At 41.9% G+C, this 13,221-nt stretch overlaps 1 protein-coding gene across 3 annotated transcripts in view; it reads left to right on the top strand.

The window, feature by feature from the left end:
- B4GALT5 (beta-1,4-galactosyltransferase 5) overlaps nucleotides 1–13,221 on the top strand; it is a 54,603-nt gene that overhangs the window by 26,100 nt on the left and 15,282 nt on the right. For all 3 annotated transcript variants that reach the window (XM_025039755.1, XM_025039756.1, XM_025039757.1), the window contains exon 2: nucleotides 9,608–9,742. In XM_025039755.1, the coding sequence (XP_024895523.1) occupies nucleotides 9,608–9,742 (135 nt within the window). The remainder of the gene's footprint in view (nucleotides 1–9,607; nucleotides 9,743–13,221) is intronic.

The raw sequence follows: 13,221 nt of genomic DNA, 5'->3' as shown, positions 1-13,221 counted from the left end.
GAGGTTAGGCCCAAGAGGTGGGCAGAGCCTTTGTCTAGAGTCAGCTTGGGAGAGCAGTGTTGCTCTGCTGGTCTGTGTCTCTAGCACATGCCCATCAGTGACATCTGTACTCACTCTGAGACTTTACCCCCAGGGCGGGCCAGGGTAGATGCAGGCATTCAGTGCAAACAGGGCCAGAAAGGTAATTTATCGTGTTCTCTGACCCAGGGTTCCATTCAAGTTATACCATACTAGGTTTGGACATCCTTGTTTGCCGCATCCCTCATGTGGATGTGCACTTCTAGAGGTTGGTAATTGATGATGCCATTAAGACTTTTGGGAGAAACAAACCTGAATCAGTTAAGTGATTACTGTAGGCTCCTCAGCTAGTTAAAAATCTGTTTAGACAGCATTTTCACGTCTAATCTCATGTACAGTTTAATAATTTAACAGATAATACACCAACAGGTCAGTGGAAATGTTTATAAGGTATGTCATAGCTGTTAATTTTTACCACATGGGTTTTTTTTTTTTTTTTTAATAGTCGGGAATAAAAACTAGAGAGGTTGAAAACATAATCTATGATCAATTTGGTGATTTTCTGCCTCAAATGGGAAGGACAAGGAAAGCAAAAGATTCATCAAATGAACATTTTACCCCCCAAATAATCATTAGGATTCCTTACTCTCTTAATTAATGTTTCTCTTCCCTCACCCCCGATACACAGTTTTCTTTAAAAACTTTTTGTGTGAAAATTGTCACAGTTTCTCCAGAACATTAAAATAGATGTGCCAAAAGGTGTAAATTTATTGTCAAAAAATTCCCTGCATCTTAAAAAAACAGCAACAGCTTTATTTTCTTTCTTAAATGTGTCACTGTGCACCCAGAATCTTGCATCTTAATATCTGTCAGCGTATACTATGAGTATGATTGGATATCATTTTAAGTGGATCCGAAATGCAAAAATTCCGGGATTCACACTAGAGCTTCAGACTTGAAAAATTTGTATAAAACTTAATAAAATTTTAGAGAGGCGCCATACTCTATCATGAGCGTTGGCACTGCTACCGAAGTGGAATATTGGGAGCCAATCATGTGTAAGATGTTGACAGATTAAAGGAACTAGTAAGCAACGAGTGGGAACGGTAGCTGTGGATTCAGGGGATTCTTCGGCGTTGGGGACCTGGGAGACCATAGAGAGTATTTGTTAAAAGCTTGGACTCTGGAGACAAAGATGTGTTGTGAGATCTTAGCTCCATGTAGTCAAACTACTTATCTAAACCTCGGTCCTCTGATCTGTAAGACAAGCGTAGCAACCTAGCTCTTTTTATTGTGAGGATGAAATGGAATTAACACATACAGGTGTTTAGAAAGGCACTGGTACATAGCGACTCAATACCTGCATTTCCCTTTATAGGACTCTACCTCTTTATAAGCAGAAAAAGTGGATTCATTCGTTACAGAAACCTGTTGTGCAGAGCGGTGAACACTAATAACCTGTGATACGGGGGATGGAGATCACTTATTTTTCAGATTCTGGTGTTTCTCAGAAAATATTGGTCAAAAAAGGTAGTGCAGGTTTTGCAGGTATTCTAGCATGGCGAAATCAGACTTCAGCCTTCCTATGACATTTCTGTTCTTTGTTTCTCCTAATTTTTATTGTATCGTATATGTCTATCTTACGTATGGGGAAAGGAGAGAGAGTGAGAACCTTCCTATTTTCTTCTATTTATTCCTTTTCTGCTTTTGTTCCCCTTATATTCTCTCCCTTTCCCCTGTCCTTTATTTTATTTTGAAAGCATGGACCTACGAATGGGGTATAACCCCTGGTCCATTTGGTCCAGTGTTTTCCTGGAATGTACTTGACCCTGTTATAAATCACACATTGTAAGGGGTTTTCAGAACAAAGATGCGCGATGTGAGTAAATCCAGGGAGAGAACACCCACTCCGAACACCAAGCGGCTCATTGCTGACTGTCAAACGCCTGCCCTCGACCCCATCTCTCCCTGGCTGTGGTTAGTGTTCGTGGTACCCGGCTTTTTATCTTGACAGCTTCACTCTGCTCCATCTGCTTGCTCCAAGATTTGGCAACCAGGATATTCCTTCTGCCGCTTCATGTAGCGTGAAAATATAGCCTTTGGTAAAATTTGGACACCCAACTTTTAGTAACCAAATGGGATTCTACATACAGAATCTATTCAGTTCATCCAAAGAAGTTCCTCCCTTTAAGGTAGCAGTCCCCGACCTTTTTGGCACCAGGGACTGGCGCTCATATGAGAATCTAGTGTCTGATGATCTGAGATGGAGCCGGGGCAGTGATGCTGGTGCTGGGGAGCGGCTGCCAATACAGATGAGGCTTCGCTCACTCGCAGGCCTCTCACCTCCTGCTGTGCAGCCCGGTTCCTAACAGGCCATGGGGTCCGTGGCCTGGGGGTTGGGGACCCCCTGCTTTAAAGAACTTAGGTCTGGATACTAAAATGCTCAGTCCTTTATCTGGAATTCGAATGAGGGTGAATTTGCTCGTTTTGATTGATACCTCCTAGTCGGCCTGCCTGAAAGCCGATCCTGGACCATTTCTTCAATGTCAGGCCCCTAAGAATAGCACGCAAAACCCCTTGTGATCTTGCTGTCCTGTTTCTCTGGCTTCCTGTCATTTTTGCCGTACATACCCTTCATTCCAGCCATGCTGAACTGCTTTTAGTTCCTCAAGTGCATCTTCTTCATTTACGCTTCATTCGTGCTCTTCCCCTTTCCTGTTTCAGAGCTTTTCTGTCCAGACCGTATCCTAGAGGCCCCCCTTCCGGAGTGTTTTCCTGACCCCGCGCCCACATTATGGATTTAGTACCCACTCTCCAGCGCTCCTTTACAAAGATGACTAGGTGTGGGTTTCCTCATCTGGCTCCTGCATAAAGATAATGGCAAGGACTGTATCCTAATTACCTTTTTATCCATAGAGTAGAGGGCAGTTTCTGGCACAGAATAGGTTTTATAATGAATGTTTTACCTGGTTTGTCTTTCCTGTGTTTCTTTTTATAAAAATACGTGTGTGTAAAAAATTTCACCTTATTTCTTAAAACAATACTAATATACAACACACACACACACGTACACATTATTGCTCTTTGCTTTTTTTAGGTAAATTTCATTGAAGTATAGCATTGTAAAATGTGCACAAATAAGTGAATGCCTTGATGAATATTTACAAAATGAATATACCTATATAACCAGTACCCAGATCAAGAAATAAAAGATTGCCAGAAGCCCCCTACCAACTGTCCCCTCTCCCCCAAGGACACCTTCTTTCCTGACTTCCTTTATTGCAGAGTAGTCGTGCCTGTTCTTGGAGTTTATACATGTGGAACTATACCGTACATGCTCCTTGGTGTCTTTGTTTCACGTGATGTATGAGAGATTAATCCCTGTATTTGCGTATAGTTGTAGTTTGTTTATTCTGGTCACTGTATAGTGTGCCAATTTTCAGATAGGATACAAATTTTTAATCTGTCCTACTGTGGATGGATTTCTGTGTTCTTTTCAGTTGGGGCTATCTTGAACAAGTCCAGTAACATTGCACGACGTTTTGAATAAACTTGTGCATTATATGAAGGAACATTAAAAAAAAAAAAAAACCAAACAACTTTATGAGGAGTGAGAGTACCAGAGAACATTTTTTGGGGGGAAATGTGATCTATTTGGCAGCTCTGCTCAACTGGTGAAAGGAATTACTGAACTCCTAGGAACAAGTTGGTGCAGTGAAGCTGGTTAACTCACAACATTTTGGGCTCCTCCCGTAAAGGACTAGGGAGCTAGAAGATGAGGAAGGCTTGAGATCCCATCTCCTTCTTAGGCACAGCTGAGTTCAAAAGACTCAATTGTTTTGTTGTCCTGACTTAGATATTCATTTAGTCAAATATTTATTATGCATCTTGTACTCGAGACTCACTGTTCTGGCCACCAGGGAGGGGCGAAGCTTCTTGCTCTCATGGAACTCATATTCTAGTGAAAGAGCTAACAGTAGACAAGACAAATAAGAAAATGTGTAGTATGTTAAATAGAAAAATAAAGTAGGGAAGGCGGATTGGGTGTGTGTGTGTGTGTGTGTGTGTGTTGGGCGTTAGGGCGTCGGGTTAAGACACAGATTTTAATGAGTGGTCAGGAAAGGAATGGCTTTCTTTTTCTACTTCTCTTTTAGCATATGAAGCCAGAGGTAACAAACGTTAAGGATACACATATATAGGATAAAAAATCACGAACTCAAGTATATAAGTATGTCTTGTAATTCCATGTTTACCTCCTAGGTTCATTTTGTCTGATTATTTTGCTCCTAATCCGGAAAGTCAGATTTCATAGTCTTGTGAGGAATTTTTATGAGTCACAGTCATTTATTAGTGTGTGAAAGTCACGTTACCTTATTCATAAGCATATGGCGGCTGACTGGAATTCTAGTAGAGAGAGGAAGAGTGTGTCTTCCTGTAGGATGCCCAGTGCTTTGCTCCCGGAAACTCTCCAGTTATAGCCATGGCCCAAGGCTGCTTATGTTGGCATCTGGCTGGACATTTCCGGTTATGTAAACCTGAATGGAGCCTCTTTTTCTTAACTGAATTATGGTCATAAGAGATCCCTCCATCTAGATACTAGGACTGGATAATACTTACAATTTCTCATCAAAGTATAAAAGAGTTATTAGTAAGCCTGATTTTATAGCAAATGTTATTTTAGCATATATCATACTGCATTATAATTTCTTGTTTAATCACGTCTGCACCTTATTCTGTGTTGTCTTCCTCACCCTTGGCCCCCAGTGTGTAAAAAGCACTCGGGGAAGTAGGCATTCAATAGATGCTTCTTGACACAATGGAGGATTTCAGCTGTGATTCGGCCACTGTCGATTGAGACTATATTATTGGAAAAAGTACCATTTTTCAAAGTAAAGCTCATCAAAATGCTGTGGAACCTCACTTCTGTTTTTGACTTCGCTAACTATATGGCCTCGGGTGAATGACTTCTGGAGGACTTATCTAAAATAAAAAATCAAGATGATATCTCTTTCACAAAGGCGTGGATTTTTCAATGGGATAATGTAGATTGAAAGCAGCGTGTGTGTGCATGCACACTTCCTAGTTTAGGCCAGAGCCATGGGCTAAATTTAGTAACGAGACTTTTCATAGGGACACTTAAAAGGTCCTACAGCTGGATCTATATAACCAACTGCATGAGAACAGAACAGAAGTGCAGCTTAGCAGGAACGTATCTAAAAAAGATTGAGGATTTTGCCTCCAACAAGCTTATTAATATGAATCAATAATATGGTGTGACTGTTCTTCAACGACATTCATTATCGATTGATTAATTATCCTTAATTACCTCCCATGTAATGGAAGTTTCAAATTCTAACAGAAATATCCCAAACAGAATTTCCCAAAGTGAGTTCTCCAGAGAATCACTTGATGTTTGTAGTTATTACGTTGGGGGTGGCGGGGAGAGCTGGTTTAGGAAATGGCAGGTTAGATAATTGAGCATCTCTGTTGGAAAATTTCTTTGGCCTTGAGTTATTGTGAATTGTGGATCTCCAAGAGGGGGCTTGTCAGTGCTTTGGCAACAGATGGAACAGGACCGCTGGTGGTTCTGCTTGTTTCTGGGCCCAGACGGTCCCCGGACCACTCAGCATGGATACCATCCTTTGTCACATGTAGACTACAGAGCCAGTATCCAGAGGAGAGCAGCCAGGACGGGGAGGGAAGTTGTGGACGTGCCATGGCAGGGACACTGTCGAGCAAGGACGCTGCCAAAGTAACATCCTCGGACGCGGTCGTGTCTTGCCACAAGGCCAGGTTTGTTGAGTGGAACCTTCTCAGATTAACCAATCGGGTAGCCACGCATCTGTGCGGGTTAACCCACGGAGAGGGGAGGGTGCCGAGGCTTACCCACAGAGCGAAAGCGTGACCGTCCTCTGCGTTCCTGAAGCGAGCCCTGGAACTGAAGCTGCCCTCCTCCTCTTCTCGTGTCCGTCCTAAGCCAGGGGCTGTGACAGGCAGAAGAGGGTCGGGGTCTTCGGCTTTAGCAACACCCGCAGGATGATGTGTTCTGGTCAGGCTTGAGCGTCATCGTGTGTCTGAGGTGCTCAGCTTATGTAGCCCTCAGTGGGCAGAGTTCTTCAGTTATCAGTCATGGGGACTGTGACATTTAGCTGTGACATTTCCGTGGTTTTGGGTGGTCCAGTCACACCCTTAGGGCGTTCCCTTTAGGTGACTTGATTGTTTGCCAGTTGACAGTACTGTCATGGCTCCCAGTGGAGTCCATTTTGTAAATTCCAAAAAGCCCTCAATTCTTTATGCTCTGTACAGGCACACAGAGGAAGTGGGGCTGTCTAGCCTGGGGTTTGGAGAACGGTCAGTTAGGGTTGAGGTGAAGGCGTGTGCGAGGGAGACCGAAATTGCCTGTCTGAAGTGTGAGAAAGGGATTGACTGTTCTGTCAAAAGGCAGAATGAGAACCAGTGGGTAAAAGTGATAGAAACACTTTTGGACCCAACCCAAAGTGGAATCTTTGAGGATGGCTGCATTTTACAACCTGATTCTGTAGTCTCGGAAGGCATAGTTTTTGGGTGGTGCGAGAGTATTAGATGGTTTTGAAACGTGTTCTTTAAAATCTCATTTAATCCCAAGTCTATAAATTTGTGATTATTTTCTTTGTTGGGCAAAATGTATTTCCTCAGCCTTTTATTTTTTCAGTATTGTGCTAATTCCTGTGCAAAATTAGAAAAGGCATTAATAATAATGTGGTTTGTGTAAATTTGTTAGTCGAATGACAAGACCGACATACGAGACAGTTGTTAACAAACTAAGACGAAATCTAAACGAAAGGCTCATTTTTCATCATCTGTAACAGTACCGCAGAGATTTGAGGATGGTAGACTGGAGAAGCATGTAGATTGGGTTTAAAGGATTAATATGGTTTACACGGCAGAAAGAACAGACACACTGAGGGTCAGCAGAGGCCCGGGAATAAAGGCAAGAGACATAGAAGCGCACTACGGATGAAACTGTAATTAAGAAAAATCCATCTGGCAGCTTTAAGACGTAAAGATTTGAGAGCTGTCTCCTTAAGAGTCATCATTTAAGCTATTGGGGGTCTTTGAAATCTTTGAGGGGGAGATTGTGGCTAGGGATGAGTGAGATCGTAAAGCTTAGTGCGTAGTACACCTGGTTCCGATTCATCCCTCTGTTGACCTTGGTAAAGCTGCGAGGAGAACCTGAAGCCTAGAAGTTGACTATAAATTGAATGGTATTATTTGCCTCTTAAGGTAATCATGAGGATTGAGATAAAGAATTATGTGATCAAGTGCTCAATAAATGTTACTTACTGTTGTTATTCGTTACATAGCTGAAGTTGGCTAAAGCAGTGGTTCTGGAAATGTGGTCCTCACACCAGCCACCCTGGTATCACTGGTAAACTCGTTACACATTCTCCCCACTCTCTTAGGGAGACTGAGTCATCTCTGAGAGTGGGGCCTGGGAAGCAGGCTTTAAAAGCTCTCCAGGGGATAGATAAGCCAGGTAAAATTTGAGAACTGACCTAGAGGAATCCTACAGTTGGGATTCAGAACTAAGAAAGGGAGAGAATTTAAAAGAAGGACTTAACAATAGTGTCCTTTGCAGTGTAGACGATTAAAGGCACAGAGAAGATCTTTAAATTTCTGGGGAACAGCTTTACACACAATGTTCAATAAAGACTTGTTTTTGTATTATCGAAAACAACTGGTTTAGTAGTATGTTAGGGATGGAAGAAAGACTTGAAGACAGTTATATATAACATATATAACATACAAATTATGTAGCCCAAATGATATTAAAAAGACCACAGAACCACTTTAGAAGGTTGATATCAGATGACCTTTAAATCTTATGTTTAACAAGTATTTTTGCACTGCCTACCAACTGACTGGGCATTGTGCTATCTGCTGTATATAGACATGAGATATAACTTGTTCTCAGAGTCTTCACAGAATTACACTTTTTTGACAGATTTAAAGCTATCTTTTCCCCCATAACTTTCTCCAGCTACAGAGGATGAACGCTTATCTGATCTGTTCTCTGAGGATGCAGAATTTAAGTGTGTGTTGGTCTTGTAGTCAGTGCCAGGCCTGATTTGAAACTGCTACGTCATCTCTGAAAGCATTCTAAACATGGACTTCTTTTATTATTTTATGGCTTGGGATATACCTTAGAGGTGATTTTAAATCTTTTGAAAGATTTTACGTCCCTGTTTCATGTGGGCTACCAGGGGTTTTTGTTATTCAGAGTTGTGCCTGTTGGTTTATGTCCATCTCCATCCCCATCACCAGTACAAGCACCAAACATAATAGTTTGAAGTAAAGTAAATTGACTTCTAAGCTTCATCTAGTTAGTTCTTATTTACTGCCCATTATGTGCTGGACACTATGATAACAATAATGAAATAGAGTCAACAAAATATGTCTTGTCGATAGCCAGGACAGCAGAAGGCCATGTATATTGAGTCTGGAGGAGAAGCTCGCATTCAGGGCCTGCCTGGGGCCTGGCTGCAGGTGAGCCAAGAGTTCAGAGGATCCCTGGCACACACCAGAGTCAGATTTGTAAATGTCTTACCGGCCCTGGAAGACATCCCCCTTTCACCGTGGCGAGGGAAAAGTGAATAAATTAGAATGGCTGGTTAAAAAGCTGTTTTTAAATCTTACAATTTTTTGAAAACAGATGGCATGGTATTTGAGATTGCAGGTTGAATGCAGGAATTATATTTATTTGTATTTGTGATCTCCCAGTTTCATATCATAGAGAGACTTCAAGAAAACCTGGTGGAGATCACTCTCCAAAATGACAATGATTGGGCAGCTAATGTGAATAATCATTTGTTAAGAATATGTTTTTTATTTCGTTCTGTTTTTATGACTGTATAATTGACGTATAACATTAGTTTTAGGTGTAGAACGGCATGATTCGATATTTGTATATATTGCAAAGAGAATATGTTTTGATACTTAGCCTAAGCCCCTGCTTTTTCCCCATTGCTTTGGACTTTGGGGCTGAGGTGGGTGGGTATGAGTACTGATGATATTCTTTCATTATCTTCTTTTTCTCTCCAAATACCCAAAAGAAAAGTAGGTAGAATCTTAGCCCACCACTTTCAAAAGATCGCCAAGACCAGGCCAGACTAAATGTTTCCTGTAGGAAGAGCAGCCAGTGGTTTCCATTCTCTGCGTATAGCCATTGAGTGTTGAGTAGGTAAATTAAAGAGAGATCTTTTTTAAAACATCGTAATTGATTTAAAGGTCTTTCTGATCGCAGTGCTAGAGTACAGATTGGGTATTTGAAAACCTAGTAGAATATAATTTTTTAGAAATATGGTTTCTCTAAAACTGCTGAATATTAACAGAAATTCCTCTAAGTCCTCCTAGCTACCCAAAGAATGCTGGTGTCCTGAAAACACTGAACCCAGTATGGAAATTAGAGTTATGCCGTTGGTTGGGTTATAGAGCTGAAGGAGATTTAAAAAGAAAGAAGGAAACCTAAAATGATGTGCGGTTTTTTGTTTTGTTTTAATGGCTGCTTTTGAATTGACTTCTTTTTTCTCCTGTCTTCTGTTTTCTGCAGTGAACACCTACCTCTTCATGATGCAAGCCCAAGGCATTCTGATCCGGGACAACATGAGAACAATAGGCGCTCAGGTTTACGAGCAGGTGGTTCGGAGTGCTTATGCCAAGAGGAATAGCAGCGTAAACGACTCAGGTATACCTTTAGTAAAGATGTCGTCTGTTTAGAATGTCTCCTCCCAGGAGAGGGAAATTGGGTTCAAATAATTATTTTTGATGGAACAAAGTACATTGTGAAAAAGGGGAAAGGTTTGGCTGAATTTGACCTTATTGCTGAAAAAGAAGCTCTTGCAAAATGAATCCTTGCTTGTTTCGCTCACACTGTCTTCAAGGTGACTTTTTGCTCCCAGTGCCCTCCCAGGAGGAGGAGGGATCATTACCTCTCAAGACCCCCTCCTTTCAGTGTAGCTGCCCCCAGTAGGCAGATTAAGCGTATGTTTAGGGCACCAGCAAAACAAGCATCAAAAAGCTGTTTCTGGAAATAATTTCAAAAAACGTGTTCAGACAGCCAATGAGGAAAAACAGAACTCAATGGGACTTCCTTATACTTATTTTATAGCTGCTTCACATTGTGGAGTTTGTTTGTTTTGTCTTTCCAGTTCCATGTGGTGGCATAATGATGGTCCCTATTGTTTTCAAAGCTAATCTGGCCCTGGTTCCCACACAGGCAGAGTTGCCCTAACCTTGGTTTTCCTCGTGCATTCTACTTGAATTCTTTCCACCCAGTGGGACTCATCGTTTATGAATGCTTTAGTTGAAACTAACAAGTTTCCATTTCAGAATAATCAGGTAATCTGGGACAGTTTCTACAAATTAAAAAAGCGACTTCTGGAAGAAAAGGTTAATAGGTCACCTGGTTTACCCTCCCCAGTCAGGTGTGGTTTTTGCCCAGTGGTTTAATTCCAGCTCCGTGGCTGAGTCTGGTGGTCAGATTCCTTCAGCTTTGAAAAAAGCTTTTCAGACCGGTCAGCTACACATCGTAGTGATGGACACAAGAGTGAACATTTCTGCCTCAGTCTTTGGAACATTAACCTGTGGTTTTTATTATCTGAAAAGCACTAGATATATATAAAGAGGAAAAAAGAACACAGAGGTTCGATGGCTTGCCTAACATCATATTGTAAGAACTTGTTCCTAAAACCTAGCTTTTACTATTTTTATTAAAGACCAAATACATGGGAAGTTCTTTACCTTTGAGAGAAAGCTGTCTTTTTTTGGTCTCCCTTTTTAACTCTTCCAAAAATTGAACACAGGACGTATTTCCAGATGGCTTGTCCAGTCTAGCCAGGGATGGTTTTCATTTAAAAAATCGGTCCTGAGTTTTCATTTTGCTAAGCGTTCATGATGTGTCCTTTATCTCTTTAACTGAGGACTAATGGGCACTCTCTGGCTTCTTACTGATTTCACTAAAGTCTACTGTTATAAAATATGTATATTTTAAAAAAATATTCTTCCAAATCGGTCCTCTCTTCTTCTGTAGTGAGTCCGAGGTAGTCCACAGCTCACTGTGGAATGTGCAGTTGCTTTGCAGACATTGCAGTGAGAGATTTTTTGTGAAGCTCGGGCTCTCAAGAGAAAACATTACCTCTCAAAGGGAAGTTCAGTTTTTAAAAGAATTGACCACATCCTAATTTATCCATGTGTCCTCATGGCTGGCTTACCAGCAACAAAGGACTATAGTTAGCAAACAGATAAGCTTTGGTACTTCCTTCTTGTTTGCAAAGAGCAACTGATGGACTTTTCAGAGCTTTTTAGCCAAACTGTGCTCTCGGACAAATTGCCTGAGCCGTGCACCACACCCTGAAGAGGAACTCCTGTAGTTCTGGAAGTCGAGGGAGAAGGCTGAGCACGTTTTTGTTCCCTAATTCACTGTGTGCGGCATTAGGTTTTGCAAATGATCCCCACATACTTTGTCTCACTTGACTCGAATATGGCTTAGTCAGATGGGCAGGATATTATGTTGCTTCCACTGCTCACATGTAGTACAGATCATCTCGGGGGTGTTGGAGTGCCATGGTCATGTGACTTTCCCTAAACCCTGCCCCAAACCTGCTTTAGGATTGTGCGGTGAAACTAGGGAGTCCTTTGACTGCCATTCCAGAGCTCTTTGTCCTCTCTGTCACTCTGGTTAAAGGAACATTTGTGCTGTCATTACATTTATTTAGTCTGAGTGTTCATGCCTCTCCGAGGTTAGATGATGCTAGGACTTCTGTCTGGGCATTTGGCCAGGTAGTCTGTTCTCTCCCAGAAGTTAGAAGGCCTCATAGCAGGACTCCATCTCTGCACAGACTGCTGCTGATTTGGCAACACAGGATCTCACGAATTCCCCGAGGCGTTGTTGTCTTTGAAAACTGAGTGCAGAAGTGACTTGCACCCTTGGAAGGCACACCCAGGGACCGATGATTTATTTGACTCTACTTGCATTTATTTATTCTCAAATTATCATATGCCAAAATATAATTCTTCCCAACATCCTTCTGGTTGGAATAGTTAATCATCTATTTTGTTTTTAATATGCCTATTTCCCTTATAAATTGGAAGTCTTTGCTGTTGAGGGCTTTGTCATGCTAGACACTTTATGTGGATCATCTCATGGAATTCTCACAAGAACTCAGTAAGGGAAGTAATGTGTGTCCCCCTCCCCCATTTTAGGGATGAAGGGTCGAAACACACAGGGATTGCGGGGCTTGGTGTGGCAGTGGGGCTGGAGTTTGCTGGCCTCTGAGTCCCAGCAGTGCCCTCACGGCCTCTGCCATCTCTGCATCCCCAGGACCTTGCACACTGCCTAGCACATAGGAGGCTCTCAGTAAATGAATTTTGAGTGCGTGAGTGAAGAGATTTAACAAGAAAACACATTTTGAGTGTTGTAACCTAATTCTGAGATTACCGTCTTGATTGGCTTCTGTTATTGGTACATCCTTAGCTAGTTAGTAATAAAGAGGAAATATAATGTCACTGGAAGTATATTCAGAGAAAACTTACCATTTTAAGCTATTTCAAAGCAGTTCTTTGCCTCGCGCAATCAGAAGAGGGCATTCTGGGCCTAAAACTGCTAAGGTAGCCGGATGACTGGCCCTGGTGAGCTGGCCACTCTCACCAGGAGCGCTGTGGGCTGATGAAGGCAGCCTGGACTGAGGTGGTCCACCAGCCCTACCGCCCCACCCTGAACTAGTGGAATGGCACATACTCACCTTCAAAGGCCTTCATTAAGTGTGGCTAAAAAGCTTAGAGTGACATTTAAGTAACGCTAGCCTTCTTTATCCTTGAAAGCTAAAATGCTTGTATAATAAGAATGTTCTTTGGGAAATCAAGACTATGAGCCTGGAAATAAGTCTGAAGAAATGACCTGGAGAAGCTTCTTCTTGTCACTGAAAGCCGCTGGTATGTGACTTCGTGAGTCTTGCAAACCTTATGAGGAGTAGGAGTAGGGGGACATGCAAAAGAATATTGACATCCTCTGGGTTCGTTCGATCTAGCCATTTAGTTTTATAGAAGAGATGAGAAGCTGGGTGGCCGAGCATTTCTCATTATTAAATATGAATTTCCAGGTGCCATTCTATCTAGTAACTTTTAACCAGATTTCTTACTTCTGTACAAACACGTGCACACATGTAT

This window comes from Pteropus alecto, unplaced genomic scaffold (assembly GCF_000325575.1).
Source record: "Pteropus alecto unplaced genomic scaffold, ASM32557v1 scaffold45, whole genome shotgun sequence".
In the NCBI taxonomy this organism is placed as follows: Eukaryota; Metazoa; Chordata; class Mammalia; order Chiroptera; family Pteropodidae; genus Pteropus; species Pteropus alecto.
Note: the sequence above shows the minus strand (reverse complement) of the source record. Positions and strands in the feature narration are given on the sequence as shown.